The sequence below is a fragment of the Chlamydotis macqueenii genome, chromosome 19 (assembly GCF_036417535.1).
Source record: "Chlamydotis macqueenii isolate bChlMac1 chromosome 19, bChlMac1.mat, whole genome shotgun sequence".
NCBI classification, from domain to species: domain Eukaryota; kingdom Metazoa; phylum Chordata; class Aves; order Otidiformes; family Otididae; genus Chlamydotis; species Chlamydotis macqueenii.
The window spans coordinates 10,119,423-10,141,283 of record NC_141574.1 but is presented as its reverse complement, the minus strand read 5'-3'; the positions used below and the strand labels follow the sequence as shown (position 1 = coordinate 10,141,283).

The window sequence follows — 21,861 nt, the reverse complement described above, 5'->3', positions numbered from 1 at the left end:
CGGTGCAAGTGGCCACAGACAAGGAGCTCGAGGCTTCTCGGCAGCAGCAAGGAGACGGAAATAATGCGTTTTGACTTCATCCCAGGGGCTGTCTGCTTGACTCTGGGGATGGCGGCAGTGAACCAGCCCAAGGCTCTGCCATGCACAGCACGGGAGGTGCTGGGAGGATCCCCCCATCCCTGCGCACCCACCCTGCTCTGTCCCCCCATCAGCACCTGCAGTGTCCCCTGCACGGGTCCCCAGCCCGAGGAAGTGCTTTGCTGTTCCTGGGGGAAATATTCACAAGGACATCTCGCAGGGATGGGACTGATGCCACAGGATGTGGTACTGGGTCTCACACAAGTGGAAAACAAATCTTTTCCCAGTGGGGCATTTTCCTCCAGCTTTCTCAAACCCTGGGATTTCTGCAGGGTGGACGCTTGCAAACCACTCTGCCAAAGGCCAGTCCACTCGTGACACCTAACATCCCCTTGGTGGCTCAGAAGGCTCGTGGGACATGGCAACACTGTGTGAGGCCAGCAAGGAGGGCTGGGTGTTATCTTCTGAGGTGGTTTTTTTTGGTTTTCAGTGTCCTTCAGTTGTGTTTTCCTTCCTTGGTCTGCCAAGGCATGAGAGGTTGGGAGAGCTGTGGCATAGGCACGGCAGCCGCGTCGGGGGATTCAGTGGGGTGGACTCTGTGGCACTGGTCTCCTGCCCTTTTTCTCCAATGGATGTGATTGAGAAGCCAAAATATAGTATTGGTCAAAAGTGTAGTGAGTTTTAGCCAGTCTCAGACCTCCTAGAGCTTAGCAGCATCCGAGAGCTGTGAGCTGCCTGTCTGAATTCTTGCTACTGAGAAAGCTTGGGCAGCATTTATTTGGTAGCCAAGGGACGTTTCAGTCATAGCCTTGGCTTGCAAACTGCAGAAGCTGCGCTGGGCACCAGGAAGGTCACGGTCGTTCAGCAGCACCAGCAAAGGCTGACTGGGCACTGGGAATGGGTCCTGCAGGACCGGCCTGGCTGCTGGGAAAACATCTGGCTAGGTCTTCCCGAGATGCCGTATGGCAGCTGTGAAGCAATCGCTTGGCTACAAGCTCTGCTAACGCACAAAAATACTTTCTGGGAGCCTGTTCAGCAGCGAGCCTGCGGTGAGCTGCTCTGAGCAGGAAGCAGTAACCACAAAGCTATATATACAGCTCCCGGCAGAGCTGCTGCTGCTTTTGATGTGACAAAATTAAGGTGGTGTTTTGCAAAGAAATCCGACATGTCGCCTTCTTCCGGAGCCGAGGCTGACACAGAGAGGGCAGAGCGTGGGGCTGGGCTCCTGGGCCAAACTGGGGGAGCTGGCATGGGGAAGTGGGTGAGGAACCTCCGAAAGCTGTGTGGTGCTGGAGGCTGCCGGGTCCCTGAGCCGTGGGCAGCAGCGCACGCCTCTGGGGTGTCATGGCTTGCACCCTGCCCGCCTGGCTCTTGCTGGCTCTCCTAGAGTTTAACTTGGGCTGGTTTAGGTGGTACCATGGCAAAAGGCAAGTGGCTGAGTATGACTTGAGGGTCTGGGCTTTTTCCCCCAGCATCTTTAAAGCTGTGGAGATGGTAGCTGTCACCCACAGGTGATGTAGACTGGCCCCAAAGGCCACTCATCCCCCAGAGGACATGCAGCCCCTGGCCTCCTGAAATCAGCCTACACATCCCACCCTGCCCCTTTGCTGCCTGCACCCCGACACTGCCAGCCTGCCCACGCAGCCGGGCTGGGCTGGCTGTGGGGCCATGCAGCCGCGGTCCCTCTCGCCCCGGGCAGGCAAAGCCCGGCCTTGCCTCTCCCGCGCTGTTTTGCAGAGCGGGGCTGACTACGGCTTCCTCGTGAGCCAGAACACGAAGCTGCTGAGCGCGTTGGAGGACCTGCGGCACCGCTGCTCCAGCCTGGCCGAGGAGAACAGCTTGCTGGTGAGCAAAGGACGCGGCCCCGTTCTGCAGCCTGGCTGGGTGCTGGGCCGGCTGCTGGCACGGGATGCTCTGTGGGGAGGGAGTCCCGGCCGAGGCGAGCTGCCGTCTGCTGCCAACTCGCAGGGATGCTGGCACACGGGATGGGCTGGGCAGGGCTGAAAGGGGGCCTGGGTGCTCTGCGGCCCCTGGGTGCCTTCACACTCCACCCATTGTTGGCTGGAGCAGCCCCTCATCCTCATGATGCGGAGTGGAGCTGGGACCCTCTGCCCTCCGTCTGGTGCTGCTTGTCTGCTGGAAGCCACCAGAGACCTTAACGCAGCCACCCGCCGGAGCTGGCAGCTTGCTCAGGCAGCGGCGAGCTGATGGCAGGGGAGGAGGAAGTCGCTCTTGTTTCCTCCTTAATTGGAAAAGCAGAAACACTGATTCACTCGGCCTGGGCTTTGGGTGACAGTGCAGCCCTGCCCCCTGCTCCCACGGGACCTCGGCACCCGGCTCCTCCCCAGCTGCTCCCAAAGCCAAGCCAGGCTGACACAGCCTGGGCCGCTCATTCCACCCCGCTCCCCGTCCCTGGCTCCCCAGGCCCACGGCGGGCAGCCGGGACCCCTGGGGAATATGAGGAGGGGATGTTCCCCTCCTGCATCCTCCCCGGAGAGCACCAGCCACTCACGCAGCCCCATGGCCTGGGCATGTGGCCATCCTGGGCGCCTGAAAATTTGATTGCTCAGCATTTCAGATCTATATCACCAAATTCAAAATGCATATTTTAGATAATTTTCTTATGCTAAAAGCATAAATCCAGTACAACCTGCACGCTGGGGGGTTACCCCGTATCAGTCATCTGGATTTTAGCAAAGCACTATCATATAAGCTCTCATCAAATCTTACTCTCAAAAATCACCCTCGATCTTCTGGCTGAAGAAAAGCAGTGAGAGCAGCAAGCGCCCATGGTGGGATCTCACAGGGGTAGGGAGGAAAATAATTGGAAGGATGAACTGACCTGACATTTTTGCTGATGTGAAAAGACAGCACAACACATCTGGGTACGACCTTGAGAGAATGAGCCATCAGCAAGTGGCAGCTTATCAAAATGGACAAATAATAAATAAAAGGGAAATAAGAATGAACAGAATCAATAGGAAGAAAAAAGAAATGTGCTTTGCAAACATCATAAAGTCCTTTGCTGCTTTCTCCCGCTCCCCCCAACTCATGCTTTGGTGGCATGAGGGAAAGGACAACAGCTAAGCTCGCAGCGGTGGCACAGCACAAATGTGCAGTGCTGCATTGAGGCCTGTAACCCCCGGGAAATAAACGGAGAAGACTTTGGAAGAGAAAGCCCAAAGGGTGGGCAGCCAGGATAGGCTGATGCTGACGCGCTGAGTCCCAAAGGCAGAGCCTGCAACGAGCGTGTTGTGGATGGAGAGGGACTACGTGGGATGGCCTGGGGTGGGGTGAGGGGCATCTCAAGAGGTCACATCAAGAAAAATACCAGGAAGAACACAGGTTTTGGTGGCTGGAGAGGCAACAAGAGAAGAGGTTGGTGTTTAATGGTTGGGGTAGTTCTAGGAGAACAGGCCAAGCCCTGGCTGTGAAAAGCCCTGTGTGTCAGGCAGGGCTGGGGACCTTAGCATCCCCTAATCCCTCAGCGTGTGGCTTCACCTTGAATCTCTACTTCCATTATCCAGCGCAGGAGCTGCTTCCCCCAGACGCAGGAGAAGGTGAAGCACCTGAAGAGGAAGAACGCGGAGCTGGCGGTGATTGCCAAGCGCCTGGAGGAGCGAGCCCGGAAACTCCAGGAGGCAAACCTCAAAGTTGTGAGTGCGGGCGCTTGCCACTGCTGGGAAGCTGAGCTCGGAGAGCACCTCATCACCGGGACTTCTCACTTGCTACTTCTATTGAGCTAGAAAGGCCTTTTGTTTCCCCTTTTCTTAAACCTTCAGCAAACATGTTTCGCACATCAGCAGCAGGGCAAGAATCGCAAAACCCAGCCATCGCCAGCTGCTTCTGCTCCTGCAGAAGCTTTGAGCAATTTCCTCCGGCTTGGTTTCTCGCTGTAAATGTGCTGACCTACCGTAAGGTGTTAGTTTAAGATAATTAGCTCAGCTTTCCCTGGGCAAGTCGTGAAAATAATTCATCTGACTTCACCAAAAAGAAACAGGAAGTATTTGAATAAGAAAAGGAGTGCGGTAAAGCAAAACAGGAAGGGGTGAGAGACTCTGCTCTGTCCCATCCACACCTCACTTGCAGTGCTGCGCAAGCCGCATGGTTTTTGCTTTTTCCAACCCAACAGCAGCTTGTTGCAAACCGTGTAGTATCTGACACGGCGCAGGAGTGGTGGGAGATGGCCGTAGGATGTGGGATCTTGGGCACCAGCACTTGCATGAGCTTCCTCAAGGTGGATTGCAGTGGAGTAAGGCAAAACTGTTATTTCATTGGAAGGAAACCAGGGATTGTGATGGGGAATTCAAGCCCTTTAGGATAGAAAGGAGGAAGCAAAAACTTTGCTGAAGACAAGGTAGTGGCTTTTCCTGGCACTGCCTGCCCTCTGTCCCCAGGCACCGTGCCGCCCCTCTCTCACAGGGTTTTGGTACTTGCAGGGCAACAGTTGCTGCCAGATGGACTTGTCAGATGCTATGTTAAGGTAAATCATTTGATATACATCCAACAGCTACGCAGACCCTCCAGCAACTATACAAATAGTGTTTTTTTTTTTCACCCGAGTGAAACTTTGGGGTGGTGACAGTTTAAGACCTGTGCGAGCCCTGGGAGAACCAACGTGCTGAGCTCCTGCGCTGCCCCAGGTCTCCCAACAGCAGAAAGCAGCCGGACAGCTGAGGCTCGTGGAGGGTGGGCTGGAAGCAGCTGCGTCCCCAGGGAAGGGGCCCTGAGGAGCTGGGGTTAATCTGGCAGTGCCTGGTATGCAGGTCCCCAGGAAGCTAGGGCCCAGCATGCAGCTTCTGGGTGAGATGCTCAGGAAGACCTGGGGAGGAAACGTTTGCACAGAAGATGCCATGTTCCTGATCAGGCAGGGGAGAGAGTCCCCCTTCGCCAAGGCCAGGCGACGCCAGGCTTTGTGTAGATGAAAAGAGCTAGACAGGGAGAGGCAGGGTTTGATAAACTTGGGGACTGTATGTGGCCTCGCTGCCCAGAGGGTTGGGCTGAGCAGGGGGACATGAGCTGCTCCGCAGTGCTGGTACCCAGAGGGAGAGCCGGCCCCAGGGACAGGGGTGCATGCTGAGGGCAGGCATCCCAGGGAGACTGCAACCGGGCATCCTCAGCTCCTGCCCGGGGCTTCTGCGCAGAGCCTGTGTCCAGCCCGTCCCTGTTGGCCCTGCTCCCCCTGAAGCACACTGCTGTCCCCACTCCTGCTCTTCCCTTCTTGCAGGGAACATGTTAAGCTGAACTGCTTCTCGTGCTGAACATCTCCCAGTCCTCCCCTGGCTGTGCTGGCCCTTGCTGGGCTCTCTCTTGCCTCCCCCTTTGCCTGTGTCTTCCACCCATCCATGCCAACGCCCTCTTTCCCGCTACCTAGAAACCCACAAGAAGCTCCATTTCTCCTCCTGGTTTGGCCACCTCCATCTTTGCTCCCATGCTCATCTTTCCTGCCATCCTCCCCTCCCCTTCTTTGCTGCCTCCTCTTCTCTTTCCACCTTCAAACGGTTTTTCTCTCCTCTCCCCACCCACTGTTGCCCTGCCTGCAGCCCCCCCATGCTGACTATACCTGTTGGGCCTCATCTGCTGAGCACCTTCTCCTTCCCAGCTCTTCTCTGATCCACTTCTCCATCCAGCCCTTCCTTTTTCCTCCCACTTTTCCATACATCTGTCATGCCCCGCTGTCTGCTTGTCTGTCCTTCGGGGTTAGGCTGCTTCTCTTGCACCCTGCCCAATGGCTGTTGGGGCGATGGTTAACGAACACCAACGCATGTCGCTTTCTCCCTTGCTGCTCTTTCCGGTGCAGGTAACTGCTCCAGTGCCTCTGAAGGGCTCCAGCCTGGAGTTGTGTAAAAAAGCATTTGCCCACCAGCGTGCCAAGGACCTGACAGAGCAAGCCAGTGCTCTCCTGGCGAAAGACAAGCAGATCGAAGCTCTGCAGCAGGAGTGCCGGGAGCTGCAGGCGAAACTCATTGCAGGGAAGGTGAGACACTTTCTGGGACACATCGCTCAGTGGCTGGGGACAAGCAGTGCAACAGCAGTGATGGCAACCAGGCTGCAGGAAACAGTGTGAGGGCAAATAGTCCCACATGCAGACTGAAAACAGAGGGCGTTTGATGTGTGATTTGGGTGGGGAACATCGAGTGAGTGTGTGGCAGAGCCGGTGTCCGGGCTCCTCCAGAGCACTGTGTGGGGGACACCCCAGTTGTCCCTCTGTGAATCCGTGGGTCTGAGCTGCCATTTCCAGCAGTGACTAAAACTCTCCTCTGGAAAACCCTGAGAAGCCACAAATGCAGGATAACTTTTCACAGTGCTGAGCTTCTAGAAAGATGTGGAAGCAAGACCTCCTTTAGTGTTTCTTTAAAAAGTAAAACAGCTAAGCGTGTTCCCAAGAACCAGTTTAAATCCCATGTCTTGAGCTGCAGCTTTCTGAGTGCTCACAGCCACCACGAGACTGGTGATAACTGGGTGCATCCTGCGATGACTATGATGAAGGGGATAGATCACAAGCCAGGGGTGGGTGTTCATGAACCCATCTGCAGTGCTGACGCCTCCACCTGGGCTGGTGACCTACGTTCCCCTCAGCACAAACACAGACCTTGCCGATATAAATTAAGGGATAAAAGGGATAATTCAGCTTGTCCCAAGACAGATGTCTAAAAGTGGTTGGATGTGTCTCTCCCTCAAAGCACTGCTTCTCTGCGATGACTCTGAAAGGACCCTCTGCAGAATCTGAAGCTAGGTGAAGTGATTCCCACTCCAGGTGACTAAAGCAGCCTGTTCTGGGCATGTCAGATACGTCTTTTGTTCGTGAGCTGGATGTTTTCCGTTTAGGTCAGTTAATAAACTCTCATGAGAAGCTCAGTCATGCTAGGGCTCGCGCTGGATTCTCTCTGTTTTGTTAATGCAGATGTGGTCAAGTGCAACCCTACCTTCCTGCACCTGGCCGAGCAGAACGAATACTTACATTTCTGCCTACCCTACTTACATAATATTTAGGTGACAGATACTTCCTTGCTGAAAGCAGCTTTATTTCTGTCCCTGACCTCCCCATATGTTCATGTTAACTATGGTTTGAGGGTAGATCCTCAGACTTTCCCTAATGTAGATCTCATCAGGACAAGAATGACCGGGTTGCAGCAAGGCTGCAATCCCCTTCTGGCATTAAACCACAGGAAAATATTATCCAAGTCTGACTGTGCTCTACGGTGTCACCAAGAAGAAATTCCCTTCCTGTCCCCTTGATTTCTCACTGCAGAACGCCCCAGAAGTGGGAACGGACCCTTTCCAGAGCAGTCTGATTTTCCTAGCAGAGGGTGTTGGGCAACCTGAATCTGCTAGGGACAGGAGAGTGACAAACCGTAGAGGAATGTGACAAAGGCAGTGAGCAAGATTCACTACTGGCCAAGGAAATACACATGGGTGCAATCCTCAGGGCTGACGAATTCAGCGGCTGCTTTCCTAGGGCATGGGTGACCACCCTGGCTCAGGTGAGGCCGTTGGTTTGAGTAACTGCGCGGCACCAGTGACGGAGGGGATCGACACACGAGCAGGGAATCTGCAGCGAGGAGAGCAAGAGAGGAAATAATTCTGTCTGATCTCATTTTTCCCATTTCTCTTCCAAGCAAGCCCCTCATTAAATTTTAATTTCCAGCTAATTAAAATTCAAAATTCACCTAATCTGTCTGCAGCATGCAAAATGCATTATGCCAATGAGGGGGTCTGTATGCGGAGATACTATGTGCACGCGCAGAGTTTGTAACCACATAAATTTTAATCTAGGGTATTTAAATCAGCACAATTTTTTTCCGTAGCTATGAAATGGATCCACTCAGTTCCTTTCCAGTGCCAGGACAGACACCCTGCATGCTGGGCTGCGAAAGCATTGGCCTTGTTTTGCAAAGTCAGGGCTCTTAGGATAGGATAAAATTTATTTCCTGAGATCATACTCTGGTGATGAGCTTCCAGTCAAACCCCAGCTCCAGCTAATACCAAACTGCAATTTCCTGCAGCAGGAATTCTTGGAAGCGGGGGATTGCAGGGAACAGCAAGGCAGCGGCAGGCAATGTGTAGAATAGAAGCTGTGAGTGGAGGACTGAGCTTTTTTTTCTACTCCCTTGTCACCCCAGGCTTTAGAAGCTGTCTGTTGGGAATAGCTGCCCTGTTTTTTTTGGTGGGGGAAGGGAGATTTTATACAGACAATTTTGTTTAAAGAACTACTACCCTGATAGCCTGAACATGGGTCCGGCACAGAGCAGGCCCAGCTGCTCACTTCTTGAATCTGTAATCAGTTCCCATTAATGCTGCCTCAGTTTCCCCTTTGTAGCATGAGAGCAACCATGATTTTCTACACAAATTGTATTTATAAAGCACATGCTATTTTTAGGGCAAATAAGAAGTGAACAGGGAAGCAGACTAAATTTGTCCTGGATACCAATTATGCATTGAAGTCACTGGCTTAGGAGCTTTCCAGGGGAATGAGCAATGTCTTCTCCAGCAGCATATTTGTAAAGACAGGTTTTCATAACCAGCTTTTGTACGTATGTACGGACATGCAGGCACGTGTTTTTTCATCTTCCTGAAATCTGAAAACCTTTGAAGAATTAAACAAGCTTGGTGACACATTCTCACGATTTTTGTGAGAATAAGATTGCACTGGTTTCCTTCAAAAGCTGCTTGTTTTGGGTCTGGAGTGGATGGGAGTGACCCCTCGTGCTAAAAATAGGGGCCCATCCACACACACTGTCTCTGAAGAGGTTAGAATTCAAGAATGTTTGAAACCCAAACATTACCCTGAGTGAGAACTGGACAAGCCCCAGATGTTCTTAATTCTTTCCAGCATTTAAAGCCCTAACCACCGTTAGGGCTGCCGAGAATGCCAGCACCCACCCCAGGGAGGCAAACCTGCCAAGACTCTTGTTTGGCTGGGAACGGAAATTCTGTTGTCCTGACACGCTCTCTGCTGGCAAGCACCGAGAAATGCTCGCCCAGAAAAGCCCTTTTGCTTGCCGCTGGGGCAGCTGCAGAAGCATTACAGGCTAGTTTCTATCTGAGGGCGGAATAATGTATTCGCATTTTGAGGCTTTGGAAACAGAAATCTTTGTGTGCCACGTTACCTGGTTTTCACCAGTATCTCTTCAGTTTGCATGTTAAATCACCGCCCTGACCTGTTCCACCTTTCAGAGCTTGTCAGCGACACCATGTCCTGTTTGCGTTTCCCGCAGGATGACCCTCGCTGCTTGAACGTCATCGAGTTCGATCGCCTGTTGCGAGAATCCCAGCGAGAGGTATTACGGCTGCAGAGACAGATCGCGCTGAAGAATTTCAAGGAGTGTCTACGTTCCTCTAAAATCAGTTCAGGCGGCGCTCTGCCAAGTGCTGCCACACGCTTGGGACCACCCGTACCAACGCTAAATACCTGCATCAAAGGTTCACTTCCACCAAAGGAGGCCCGCTTGGGAGACCCAGCACTTGGAGGGGAAGCACACAGGGAGGTGAGACAAGTGGGTCAGCGATCTGAAAGTTTTGCTTTTTAATTACTCAATTAATTACTGTACTTAGGAAACTTCTTAAGAGTATGCGAGTGCTGCGGTTCACATCTGCTGCGAACGGGTGCTGTGCTAGTTTCTGAAATGACCGATTCATTGATGTGGGACATGGATGCTGCCAGCAGCTCACTCCAGCGCGGGGATGCTGAGCCACGCCGGGGGCTCGGTCCTGTTCATCTTACCGGGCACGGGTCTCCCGCACTGTATTTTCCAGCCTAGGATACCAAACAACCCCTCTTTTTGCCCTCATTTGCTGAAAACGCATGTTTTTGGTGTTTGCGGAGGTTTGGATGTTGGGGCCCAGTGCGTAAGCGATGGGCACCCATGGACATGGCAGCGGCGGCAGGGAGGCCTGCTGCTCTGTGACCCACATCCCCGTCCCCAGCCAGGGCCGGGCCCTCTCCGCCGCACGGCCGCGTCCCCCACCTCCCCCACCGCAACGGCCCCAGCCAGGCCGAACCCCCGAGGCGGGCCAGGCCGGGCCTGACGCCGAGGCCGCGCTGAGGAGCAGGGCCGCAGCCCAGCCCCGCGCTCCCGGCCCGGCCCGGCCCGGCCCGGCCGCCCCTCCGCGGCCGCAGTGGTACGGCCCGGCAAATCCCCGCCGCCCCAGGGCGCCGCCTCCCCGCTGGCGGCCCGCGCAGCCGGCAGGTAAGGCCGGGCCCTGCCGCGGGGCCCCTCGCCGGGCCGGGCCGGGGGCGGCTGCGGCGCCGCCTCCGCCGGGGGCCGAGGCCGGCGGGCCCCAGGCAGCGCCGGGAAGCGCCTCTCCCGCGGCGAGGCCGAGCCGCTCCCGGGCCACCGGGACAGGCCCGCCGGGGCCTGCGGGGTAGGGCAGCGGGGCTTTTCCTCAGCGCTCGGGGGCGAAGCCCTCCGCGAAGGAGGTCGAAGCGGCGGTGAGCGGGCCGGGGAGGCTCAGCCCGCCGTGGGGGCCGAGGTCTGGGCCGGTCCTGGTGGGCGCCTCCGGCGAGGGCGCACCGCCGCCGGGACCGGGCCGGGGGTGAGGGGCCGGCAGAGGCCTCCGGGGCTGCCCGGGGGTGGGTGCGTGAGGCCGGGCTCGGGTGCCAGGCGCTCCCCGGTGCCCCCCAGCTCCCGGCGGGTTTGTCTTGCGTGGGTTCACCCGGTTTCTCTCCGGCGTTTTGGGTACCCGCGGTGTCCCGTGGCAGAATTTTGCATCTGTAGGCCGTGTGAGGACAGGATGCTCATCTTCCTGCCGTGCTCCCACCAGCTGCTCTCATTTATTGCTCCTCAGCTCTTACAGAAGATGTATTGAATATTCATTCCATTCTCTTCCAAGTCACTCGTGAGTTTATAGGCCCCTCTCCTTCACCCGTTTTTTTTTTTTTGTTTCTTTCTAGTCTCTTAGTCAGTGTTAATCATCTTTATCTCCTTCCTTTGTACGTTTTCTCTGTCGTTTTTGTGTTGGGGGAAGCAGTGCTGCACGCAGTAAGCCAGGCACTGTGTCGTTGATTTATATGGTGGCATAATGATGTTTTCTCTCCCTTTCCCAGTAGATCTCTGCCTTTTTGGTAAGCACTGGGTTCTATTAAAACATCATTTGTCTGACGGCCCTCTGTAATCTCTCAGTGTCATGAGGCCCTCTTCACCATTTGTCTCTTTGCTGCATCAGTACTTGGAGAGCACGGTTCCCGCTGCCGCTCTTTTAGTCCTCTCATATTCACTAGGTATTTACCCGAGAGAAAACCTTCCCCCTCATCCCGTGGTGGCTCGGTGTCTGCAGAAGCTTTTCAAAGCACTGCAGCGGAATGTGTTCAGAGAACCGAAGCAGATTGTACCTATTGGATCTTCCTCACCTGTTTGCTTGCTGACACCTTAGAAAAACTCTTTATAGATTTGCAAGTGTGGAATTTTTTTTTCCCAATATATGTTTGGGGTTTGTTTTTTTTTATATATATGCCTAATCTTTGTTGCAATTTCCATCAGTTTGCCCAGACCAGATATCAAATGTACTGCTCAGTGTTTCCCCAGATCTCTACTGGAATACTCTTAAAACGTGACAAGTGCCACCTTTCGGTTATTTCGTATTAAGGTGGTGTCAGAGAAGTGACACGCTGCACGTCTCGATTCAGTTACTGCTGAAGTGAGAGACTGAGTTCAGGCTGATCAGGGTTTTTAAACCCTTTTGAAGCCTATCGTCTAACCTTGGTGATTTGTTACTGTTTATTTTGTTGGCTTCCACAGTTCTTATGGACAGTTCTGTCTGAGAGAGATCCTCAGCTCTGTTCTTCATAGTTTAAGATTTCTGCCCTGGTGACCCCTCGCCCCTCAGATTCCGTCATGATGAAGAGGGATGCACAGATTTCTTTTTTTTTCCACTGTGCTCCACGCTTGTCTTCCTTGAACAGCCCTTCCGTACCTTGATTTTCAACTGACCCTGCAGATTCTATCAGAAAAGAACATGTATTACGGTCATTCTCATGGATACTCTTTATTTCTGTGATTCATGAGAGTCTGTCCTCATCGTCAAAAGATTTTCTGGCTGATAAATAGCAGCAAGACAGCCTGACGGCAGTAGTGAAGCAGGAGCAAGGAGGCTGTTGCCAGTCTCTTTGCTGAAACCTGTGGCGCAGAACACCTCGGGCTCAACGGGCTGTGTTTGTGCGGGCGCAGTGGTGCCATGCTGGGGTTGAAGTCAGCCATCAGGGCAGTAACCACAGTTATCGTAATTAAAATAAATTGCTTTGCTGTTCTGTCCTGCTCCCCAGCACAGTGTGTCAGGGCAGTCACTATTCCCCAGCTTTCAAAGAACTTCCTCACAGTACAAAGAGCAAGCTTCTCCTCTGAGTGTCCTTGGAAAATCCCATTTCTCTGTTCTCCTTCTGATTGCTCTACTTCTTCATTTAGGTTTTTAGGGTGGTGCTTATCTCTGTAATGCCAAATCATAATTTAGCGGGGATTTCTTTCAGTGGCCATGCTGGCTTAAACAGCCTCCTGTTCCCCTGCTGCTTGTTCCCACTGCTCCTTCACTTCTGTCAGTGCAACTCGTGTTGAGCAGTTGATGTGACAGAGCTGAGTTAAAAACAACCCAGCAAACCCAGCCTTCCTCCTCCCTTGTCCTGAAACCCTTGTCAGTGGTCTGGTCCGGCTCTGTCTGACACGGTGCAGAGCTGCCCTGGCACAGCTGAGGGGATGGGCTGTGGTTAGATGGCAAACGCTGTAGCAATTCTTTTGGGGTACGGTTGTGATGATGCTTTCTGGGTGCCAAGGGCAGAGCTTTCTAGAAAGTCTACCACACTTTTAATTTACTCTGTTTTGTGCTTTACACTTTCTGGTCATTTCCAAAGTACAGGTACTTCTGTTTCTGCTGTGTATTCGGCTTTAGCTGCGGCAGCCTGGGGATGCAGATGCAGTCCCGTCCTGCTCTCTCTGCCAGCGTCGCTGCACACCGCGGTAGCACTGGGGTGGAAAGCAGCTGTTCCACAGTGACTTTTGAACTGTGTGGTTGAACAGATCCCTTGCACCTGACTTGTTCATTGAGCACCTTCCAGTCCCTGCTCTCAATGAGGTGGTGCAGCTCCAGGTCGCTGCTCTCTTCCTGATTTGTGCCAGTCTCGTTTATCAGTTGTTTAGTGTGGTGCTGGGTCTGGGTTCTGTGGAAAAATAACAGTATATGAGCATGTGACTGGGGGCATTGCTCTTTGGGGGAAATGAGGTTCATGGGGGCAAATTTGTGGTTTGGTAATTTTTGTAAGCTGTCTGTAATTGGGAATGTCATCATTTTGTTTAGCTTTTTGCTGGGAAATAATCACAAATGAGCAAATTTGTGTTGCATATCTATTTGCAGGAGAGCATGACTTGTGCAGCATAGTGCATGGTATTTGTGCAGTGAGTATCTAACCTTAGCTGGCATCCACTAGCATTCCTTGGGACCTAATTTCAATAAAGTTGCCTAAAATGCAACATTTTCAGTTTGCAAGGAAGCACAGTTTTGGAGGGGAGGTGTGAAATACAGATTTGAAACTTAGTATGTACCAAGTGATTAAAAAAAAAAAAAGTCTCAGAAACATGTGTGCATGGATATTCCAGAGTTAAGTAATGGTTTCTCAGCACATCTGAAAGCTCCCCGCAGCTGGGGCTCATAAGGTGCCGTCGCTTGGGTGGAGGATCTCAAGATTTCCAGCCGCTGGTTGCTGCTTAGACTGCCAGGCTCCCAAGTAGACTTTGTTCCATGAGTGGCAGGGAATAAGCTTTCCATGGGAGGTGGTTTCAAATTTTTCCTTGTAGCAGAAGATGTGAAAACCTTGATAGCCTGGACTTGAGTGTAGTCTCTTGGAGTTTTCTGGCTTTCAGCAGTGGAGCCACGAAAATAGACGTGGTTAAAACCTGTGGCTTCAGAGCCTAAAATAGGTAAAGAAATCAGATGTCGGGTGTAGTGCTTAGATCCTGTCCTAACAACTGACTGTGAAGGGAGCTCAGGTTTGGTGGCATAGTTCCCTCAGCACTGTAGGTCTTTAAAGTGAAAAGTGAAGTTCAAGAAGATGAGAGGTCAACCGAAGGTTAAGGGCTGAGAAGGAGTCACAAAATCCTGCTGCTTGCTCACTGTACAAGTTGGCTTTGATGATCCTGAAGATCTCCTGTCCCTAAAATCTATTTATCAGAAATAACTTTAAGTTCAAGATGTAAAATAAGACATTAGCAAAGCCCTCTTCTGTTTACCGCAGGCCTTGCACTGCTCTCAGATTTCTAGGCAGACAATGCGAAGTCAAATGTCAGTTGAGAGTGAAAATTCAAAGGATTAAAGGTGTGTTTATCTGTCGCCCAAATTACAAGGGAGTTTGTTAGAAACTTGTGGACAGAAAAGTGTCTCCTTTCATCTGCTTTGGTGGTGGCATGTAAGCCATAGCACGTCTGCTGCCATTTCAGTCCTTCTCGGCTACCAGCTGAGGTGAGATGCTCCGTTTCTTGGTATTTTTCATCTGCTCTTCCCTGCTTTTACATTCTGAGATCTTCACTGATTTCTACTTTCTGCTCTTTGTAAGGGTTACGTTCTCCCTTCTGACCATCTTCCATCTTCTTTTTATTGCTCTGAAGAAGGCTGTTAAAGGTGTTACTGGTGCCTCTCATTGAAACCTTAGATGAGGCATAAATGGGAGCTCAGATCTGAGAGCCTTCTGGAGCCCACCGTTGCACATGGGTGGTTAAGTCGAACTAGACTGATTGATGCTGGGCTCCAGAAGACTCCAAGCACAGGTCTCTGGTGGCTGAGAGAACTCTGGCATGGCATTCACCTTTCTCCTTGTCTGGTGGAGCGATCAGGGGTTTTCATGTGGAGCATTGCTTTCCCAGGCAGTGCTGCTAGGAGGGCCTCCTCTCCCTTGGTCTACATGGTGCGCTCTGTGGTCCTGGCTGTCCCTGAGCTCTCTGGCATCTTACTTGCTTTCCAGGTGGAATCAGGTGTGCAGCCACTGGGACCTGCCTCTGAAGGACATGAAAATTTCCCTCCCAAAAATGCAATAACAGACCAAGAGAGCAGCCAACAGATACAGCAGCTGGTGAGTTGTGATGCCTGACTGCATGGAAAGTTTTGCTGGGTGGCAGCTCCAGGTATTGGGCTGGTGGGGGAATATATCCTGCTAAACTGGGAGGGAATAGATTCTGTGCGAATAGATTCTGTGCTGTGTTTGGTTTAGTCTCATTTGAACTGGGAACAGATATGACTGACCTGGGACAGGTAGCATGTTTGTCCCTTGTGGCTTATTCCAGCAAACTGGGGCAGCTCACAGTGAGTTTTAGCAGTTCTTAGCTATCTGAGGAGCCATAAGTGGTAGTGAGTAACTGCAGATACAAGTACTCACCCAGAGGGTGTCTGCTCTCTGGTAGATGTCATTTGGATGAGGATAGAAGCTAAGACAGCACAGCCAGTGTTTCAAGCTGAATATTTAGCACAGCTCTGTCTTTTTGTCCCTCACATCCTGTCCCCCCTCCTGTGCTATGCAAATATGAACAATCTGTGCAAATGGGAAACAGAACTGTTTCCAGAAGATGGAAGGCTTGGGGGAGAGAGGAATAGCTGTTTCACTTGGAAAGTTTTTTGGTTTTACTACCTTACAAAACCCTCCTTTGTTTTCTATGTTGTTTATGTTTGTCACAAAGAGATTTTCTTAAGAAAATAAAAATAGCTAATACAACATTGGGTCTGAGAAGCTGCGTTTGAATTTCTTATACATTTTAAGAATGTGGACTTGCTGATCTACTTATGCTTGTTTTGTGCAGGAATTTGAACTCAAGAAAAAGCGCAAAAAATGTGAAAACCTTGAGCATGAAGTGAGGAAAAAGCATAAAAGATGCAAAGAACTGGTAAGTGTTCTTGTTGCCTACTGTTGTAAGCATAACGGTAGAAGAGGAGCTAGGTTGTTGTGTGCCTCTCTTGGATCCTCTTCAGTTCAGCTGAATAAGCAATCGCCAGTCTTTCTCTTAATTTCAAAGGTTTCACAAATTTTGGACTCCAGCCCTTGAAGCTTGAATTGTTTATTTAGTTTTTCAGCTGTCTTTGGGTTAAGTATAGCTGCATAAATCGCTGGATGAAACTCCATGGCCTTTGCTAGTTTGAGGAGATGCTTACCATTTTCACATGCACTCCAGACAAGTATTGAAAGATTTTTGCATCTTGAGAGGGTAATTACACAAACCCATGGTCATGTTCTTGCGCTTCTTATTGGTGGAATGAAATCTTGCCTCTGTTTATTTCATGGGAGTTTTGCAGGTCATATCACAGCATCTGGATTTCTCCCTTCTGTTTCTGCTTTGCTGAGCAGCACTGGTGGCATTAGTAACTGTGACAACGTATGGTTTCATGCAAGGGTGCTTACCTTCTGAGTAGATGTTCGATGTCTTGCTCAAATCTCAGTTCATGTCAGTTCTAATGCGTAGCTCAGACTCATATGCAGTTTGCAGTGCATAGCTCAGCCTTACTGTCTGGGTTAGAGTAGGACATTTAAGGAATAAGTTGGTCATTGTATGTTGTTAGACAGTAGCTTTTCGAGCTCAAGAAGGGGCCAACTCACGTTGAAGTACTGGGACTGAGACTGCATGCACAGGGAATTAGCTCTTGGAAGAGCCAGAAGATACTTGATGATCTGTTAAACGTTGGGATGGGGAGGTGTGTGTGTGTCTCTGTGGAGTCATGTGGCTGTGCAACTGTTAGATTCCTCTAACGCTGTACAAAGTTGCTGCAGATGAACTGGACCTGACAAATTCAGTCAGTGTCTCTTCAAATGTCCGTGGCCTCCTGCCTGCTCAGAGGCAGTATTCTCTAAGGCAGTGATAGCTGGCTCATGTTGCTTTCTTAACTCCAGAGTGAAGCCTGGTTTCAGAGTCAGCCATTTAAAACTCTTGAGTTTGCGGTCTAGAACTCTCTTTAGCATCATTCTTCCAAATAATTTTTCTTCCTTAATTGGAATTTGTCAAGAGGACTCTGATCTTGAAGTAAAGGTGAAACTTGATGAATTGTTGTACATGGAGATGGAGTTCTAGACAGCAGTATGTAAATAATATGGCACTGGACCTGTGAGGTAGACAAGGATGTGACTTTCTCTTTCTGGGCTTTGAGGCTCTGACACAGGGCTGCGATCTGCTTGAGCAGTGTGCATGCTATTGCCTTCCACCGCTCAATCAGCATCCCATCAGTATTCTGCACCATCAGCCAACAGGAGCAGTGGAGCTGCTCTGCAGAATAATTTGGGGGAGTTAGCCTGAGGACCTTGGTGTGGTAATGCCTGCTCTTTCTGGACAGGAGATCCAGCTGCAGGAGGTACAAAGTGAAAATGCACGACTGGCCGAAGAGAATGTGCAGCTGAACGAGAAGGCTGGATGGGCAGGACAGGTAAAAAGCAATATCTTTGTTTGTCACATGTTTGTCAGTGTTAGCTTCTGTAAAATTTTGCTGAGAAGAACTTGCTAGCATGCTAGGTTTTCAGGTTGCCAGCTGAGTAGTGGTTGTACGCCCATCTGTATACCTCTCTGTCCTGTGTACCCTGTGGTAACCGCAAGCAGAGTTAACTGCCCTATTTTTGTTACAGAGTTTCCCAAGACTGGAGTGAGATGCTTGGTCCTTACTTAGGTTTGTCCTTGGTTTACCTCTGGTAACTTGTTAGTAAGTTCATGACCAGAGACGGACAGTGGTTGGTGGGGAGCAGCGTGCTCTGGTCAGAGTGGTGGCAGAGCAGAACCCATCACTGCAAGTCATGCAAGCATATGGTGTGTTTGAAAGATGGAGTCTTTCAAAATGTCCTCAGTCACCTCAGACCTTTTTTTGTCGTCCTTGAAGAGGGGTTTTGGTGGCTGATGATGGGGTGGGTGAGAAAGCCACTCCTGCAAATCAGAGCTGCCCTTGCCAGATGGAAAACTGAAAAGCTTCAGGTCTCGGGACAAGGGCAAGATACTTGCGTTGTTCATTTTGCAGAGTGGATTTCAGGGGAGAGTGGCTGCACCTCAGAGGGTTGTGTTCTAGGAATGTGTTGTTGCATGTGAGAATGGTAGAAGCGTTGGTACTCCAATGAAGATCTACCATGGGTTTCTGTTCCCAGCTCCTCCTCTGGACAAGTGTAATGCGCAAGAGTTAGAAAGTCACTTGTCTGTCCTGTGTGTAAGTGTTGCCACTATGCATAAGGCTTCCGACGTATTTAATAACTGTTTGTTCTAAGTGGAAACGTTTGTCTCTGCTTGATAATCTGCATTGCTAGTAGTCATCGAGCCATAGTGCACTCTACAACCAAAATATGTTACTGGGTTTTCCTGTAGTAAGTGGAGGAGGTAAATGTGATTTGAGCAGGCTACTGAGCTTTCTGTACTGTTCTCTGTGTTTAATCCTACCATCTAGGGTTAAAAAACTTGCAGACCTCTGCTTTTTTCGAATCTCTTCAGTATGTAGCCTGTTGCTGTCCCAGACCCTTCCGCCTTGCAAATGGAGAGGGCAGATGAGTCCAGTGGGAGAAGTAGTATGTGCAAATAAAGTGTTCATCACATTGAGGACTGATACCAATGCGTGTGTATTTGTTTTGAGTGAAAGCCAGAGGGAGATGAGCTTCACTGTTTTGATACCGTTACAAGTAGAAAGCAGGTCTGCAAAGCAACCTATTGAGATACAGAAATAAATTGTCCTCCATAATTTACACAAGGAATACCTATGGCTACTTGTGCTAATTGAAAGTCCTTTCTCTTCAGGTTGAATCTGAGAATGCTGACCTGAAATTGCAGGTTGTTTTGGTTACTAAGGAACGGGATTCAGTAGTTCAGACGAATCAAGGACTCCAAACCAAGCTGGAGAATCTAGAGCAGGTGCTGAAGGTCAGTAGGATCCACATGGCTGGAAGGACTGTCCAGACACTTAGTGCTGCTTTTGGATGGCACGTGTTGTCTCCTTGCCTTTTTTTGTCCATTCTTTTGTCTCTGTCCTTCCGTTGGGAATTCTCTTTCTGCAGGATCCTGGAACATGGCCTTCCAAAGTGGGCAGAGGGGCTTTAGAAAAGCTACTTCAGGGATTTGGGTGGGAGGGGAAATAAGGTGGCCATCAGTGATTTAAGGGTTTCTTTTGACTGTATTGCTCTGACTTGTGGTAAGAGTTTCTTACTTTCTCCTCTGTTCAATGATGACGTGAAATACAGGCCACGTTTTGACTCTATGGCCTGTGGTAGGGCGTAAGGCAGCATTTCAGTAATGCCGCCCTTCAGCTGTCTGTGAATTGTTCCGCAGCACATGAGAAATGTGGCTGAGCGAAGGCAGCAGCTGGAAGTTGAGCACAAGGAAGCGCTGCTAGTCCTGCAGGAGAAGCAAGAGGAAGTCAGACGGTTGCAGCAGGTATGCAGTGTGTGAGAGAATGGACGTTTTACTCTCTGAATCTCTGGAAAGTAATGGGACTCCTGCACCTTGTGTCCTTGGAAGCGCGATATATGGAGAAGGTATATGTGAGTTTACAGGATAAAGTAAACCCGGGGAGAGTATCTGTGTCTAGGCAAACTCTGGTACCTGAGCAAAGTGCAGGGCTTTTCCCATTAGTGCCAGTTCTGATCTCTCATTGCTGTTTCTCCAAAGACCGGAGATGCTTTCAGCCTGTGTTTTAAATCTATAATGGTCTATCAAGGTGATGATGACAGTAGAAGTGAACTTAGGTAGGCTGCTTTCTTATGTCTCCGTTTCTTATTTCCTCTTAGGCGCAGGCAGAGGCAAAAAGAGAACATGAAGGAGCAGTACAGCTTCTAGAGGTAAGGCAGAAGAAAACGAGATGGATTAGTGGCTGCAGGTCCGGTATCTTTTGTTCTTAATATTGATTTTCTTGATGCCCTGGGTTTTGTTAGTTCTTGAGCAAAATGCTTTAGCGTCTTGATCAGACACAACATGTTACTGCTGTGAACAAGTATCACTTGTGCTGGCAGAGTAGTTTCTGGGGTCAGAGTTTTTGGGGATTAAATCCTGGCCTGCTCAATCCTCAGATAGGTTACTCCATTCAGATTGTGCCCAACAGCTCTTTCAGGGATGCGTTAAATAACCAACCTCAGATGTGCCTGCTCCAGTTTCCAGAATTGTCTGCAGGGAGAAAAATACTTGTGTCCGTGTGATCTGAAATGTCTTTTGTGTATATGTGCTCTATGCTTTTTATTGGGGGGGAAAAAAGGAAGAAATGTGACCTTTGCCTGAGCATAATGAGTGATGACATTTGAGACAGCTCCCGTGTCCCGTTTGCTAGACTGGGACCAGATGTGCGAGTGCTCTGACATCCACACAGAACACGCTTTGCCGTGGTGGCAGATGGCTTAACCGTGCAGCCTGGCAGATGAGATGAGTGCTGTTTTGGTTTTGATTTGCGTTATCTCAGAGGTTATTGGGATGACTTTGGAGAAAACCTCGGCTGCAGCTTCCTGGAGCTGCAAAGGCAAAGCACCAAACCGTGGAACTTGATGTGGTGACTTCGTGGCTGCCAGAGAGTTGGGTTAGGTGTAAAGGCAAATAGGGCAGCTTCTGCTCTCCCAGTCCGCTGAGATTTTCTGAGTACTAAGACGTGTGAGACCGAGCAGAATGCCTCACTGTACAACAGCTGGACAGTGAGATCTCGCACTAATGAGGCCACGGCGCTGTCCGCAGTTGTGATGCACAGTCAGAGATGACAGGCTGCACTCCCTGTGTCACCGCTGTGCAGCATCTCTGCGGCTGTTAGGAGCCCAGGAGAGCTGAGCCAGATGCTGAGTGTTCTTGATGGAGGGGATTGCTCCATGGCTGCAAATAGCTTCTTCTCTGAAGGAGGCTTGACCTACTCTGAGCCTGAAAGTGCTGGGCTCAGACTGAATGGGATGGAAATTGTTGCAGGCTGGGTGAATATCGCGGAGAAGTGATGTTATGTATTGCCCCGTTTCAGTGTCCTGTCTGGGACATCTGCTTTTGGCTGCAGAGACAGGATCAGATCTGATATGGGTGCTGCTCTTACGTCGGCTGGTGTTTAGTTGGCTTCTTGGCAGCCTTTAAGGGGAGGGAAGTTAGATGCTTGTCAAATGTTTTCTGAACTAATTCATTGAAGGATTGGAGAAGCTACTTAGGTTTAATCTAGACATCTACCTGTGCAAAGGAAGAAAGGGACAGTCATTTTGTTCTGTGTTTGAGAGGCTGATCGTGTTCTGCAAGGACTTCATCAGTTAAATATTCTTGCTTTCATGTTACTGGTACAGAGATGCTTTGTAAGTCAATGACACCACATGCACCAAAGAAAGATAAATTCTCTTTAAAATCTAGTTTAATGTGGAGCAACTGTCATTTAAATGACTTAACTGTAATCCTAGTCATTCCAGAACGTCAGTGTAGGGCAAAATTAGGGGCTTTGGGGTGCCTACACTGCATATTGTCATTTTTACACGTTTGGATTGCTTTTTGATGTAATATTAATGAAGAATGAGTGTCCGTTTCCCTGTTTAAAGAGTTCAGCCACGTGATGGAGTCTCCCTCCTTGGAGATGTTCAGAACTCAACTAAACAAAGCTCTCGGCAACCTGCTCTAGCTGAGCGTGCTTTGAGCTGAAGGAATTGGACTAGGTAATCTCCAGAGCTGCCTACAACCTCAGCTACCCTGCAGTTCTGTGATAAGGCAGCGATGGGTGTGGGTAGAGTTTGGGATGGTTTCTGTGTGCAGAGATGCCATGGATGAAAGGACTGTCTCAGCTTAGAAAGAAATCCTCGAGGATTGTGCTTGCAGGAAGAAGGAGTTCAGTAGTAGTTCCAAAATACGTGAGACAGAATCCTCAACT

At 50.4% G+C, this 21,861-nt stretch overlaps 1 protein-coding gene across 8 annotated transcripts in view; it reads left to right on the top strand.

Annotated features, from left to right (window-relative positions):
* The window catches only part of TSPOAP1 (TSPO associated protein 1), a 68,948-nt gene that overhangs the window by 9,871 nt on the left and 37,216 nt on the right, over nucleotides 1–21,861 (top strand). For all 8 annotated transcript variants that reach the window (XR_015260674.1, XM_086763348.1, XM_086763344.1 and 5 more), the window contains exons 2-11: nucleotides 1,816–1,923; nucleotides 3,606–3,734; nucleotides 5,879–6,055; nucleotides 9,297–9,566; nucleotides 15,020–15,127; nucleotides 15,849–15,932; nucleotides 17,368–17,457; nucleotides 18,798–18,920; nucleotides 19,326–19,430; nucleotides 19,784–19,834. Coding sequence is in view for 7 of the 8 variants with exons in the window: in XM_086763348.1 (XP_086619474.1) it covers nucleotides 1,816–1,923; nucleotides 3,606–3,734; nucleotides 5,879–6,055; nucleotides 9,297–9,566; nucleotides 15,020–15,127; nucleotides 15,849–15,932; nucleotides 17,368–17,457; nucleotides 18,798–18,920; nucleotides 19,326–19,430; nucleotides 19,784–19,834 (1,245 nt within the window). In the remaining variant the exon portion in view is untranslated. The remainder of the gene's footprint in view (nucleotides 1–1,815; nucleotides 1,924–3,605; nucleotides 3,735–5,878; nucleotides 6,056–9,296; nucleotides 9,567–15,019; nucleotides 15,128–15,848; nucleotides 15,933–17,367; nucleotides 17,458–18,797; nucleotides 18,921–19,325; nucleotides 19,431–19,783; nucleotides 19,835–21,861) is intronic.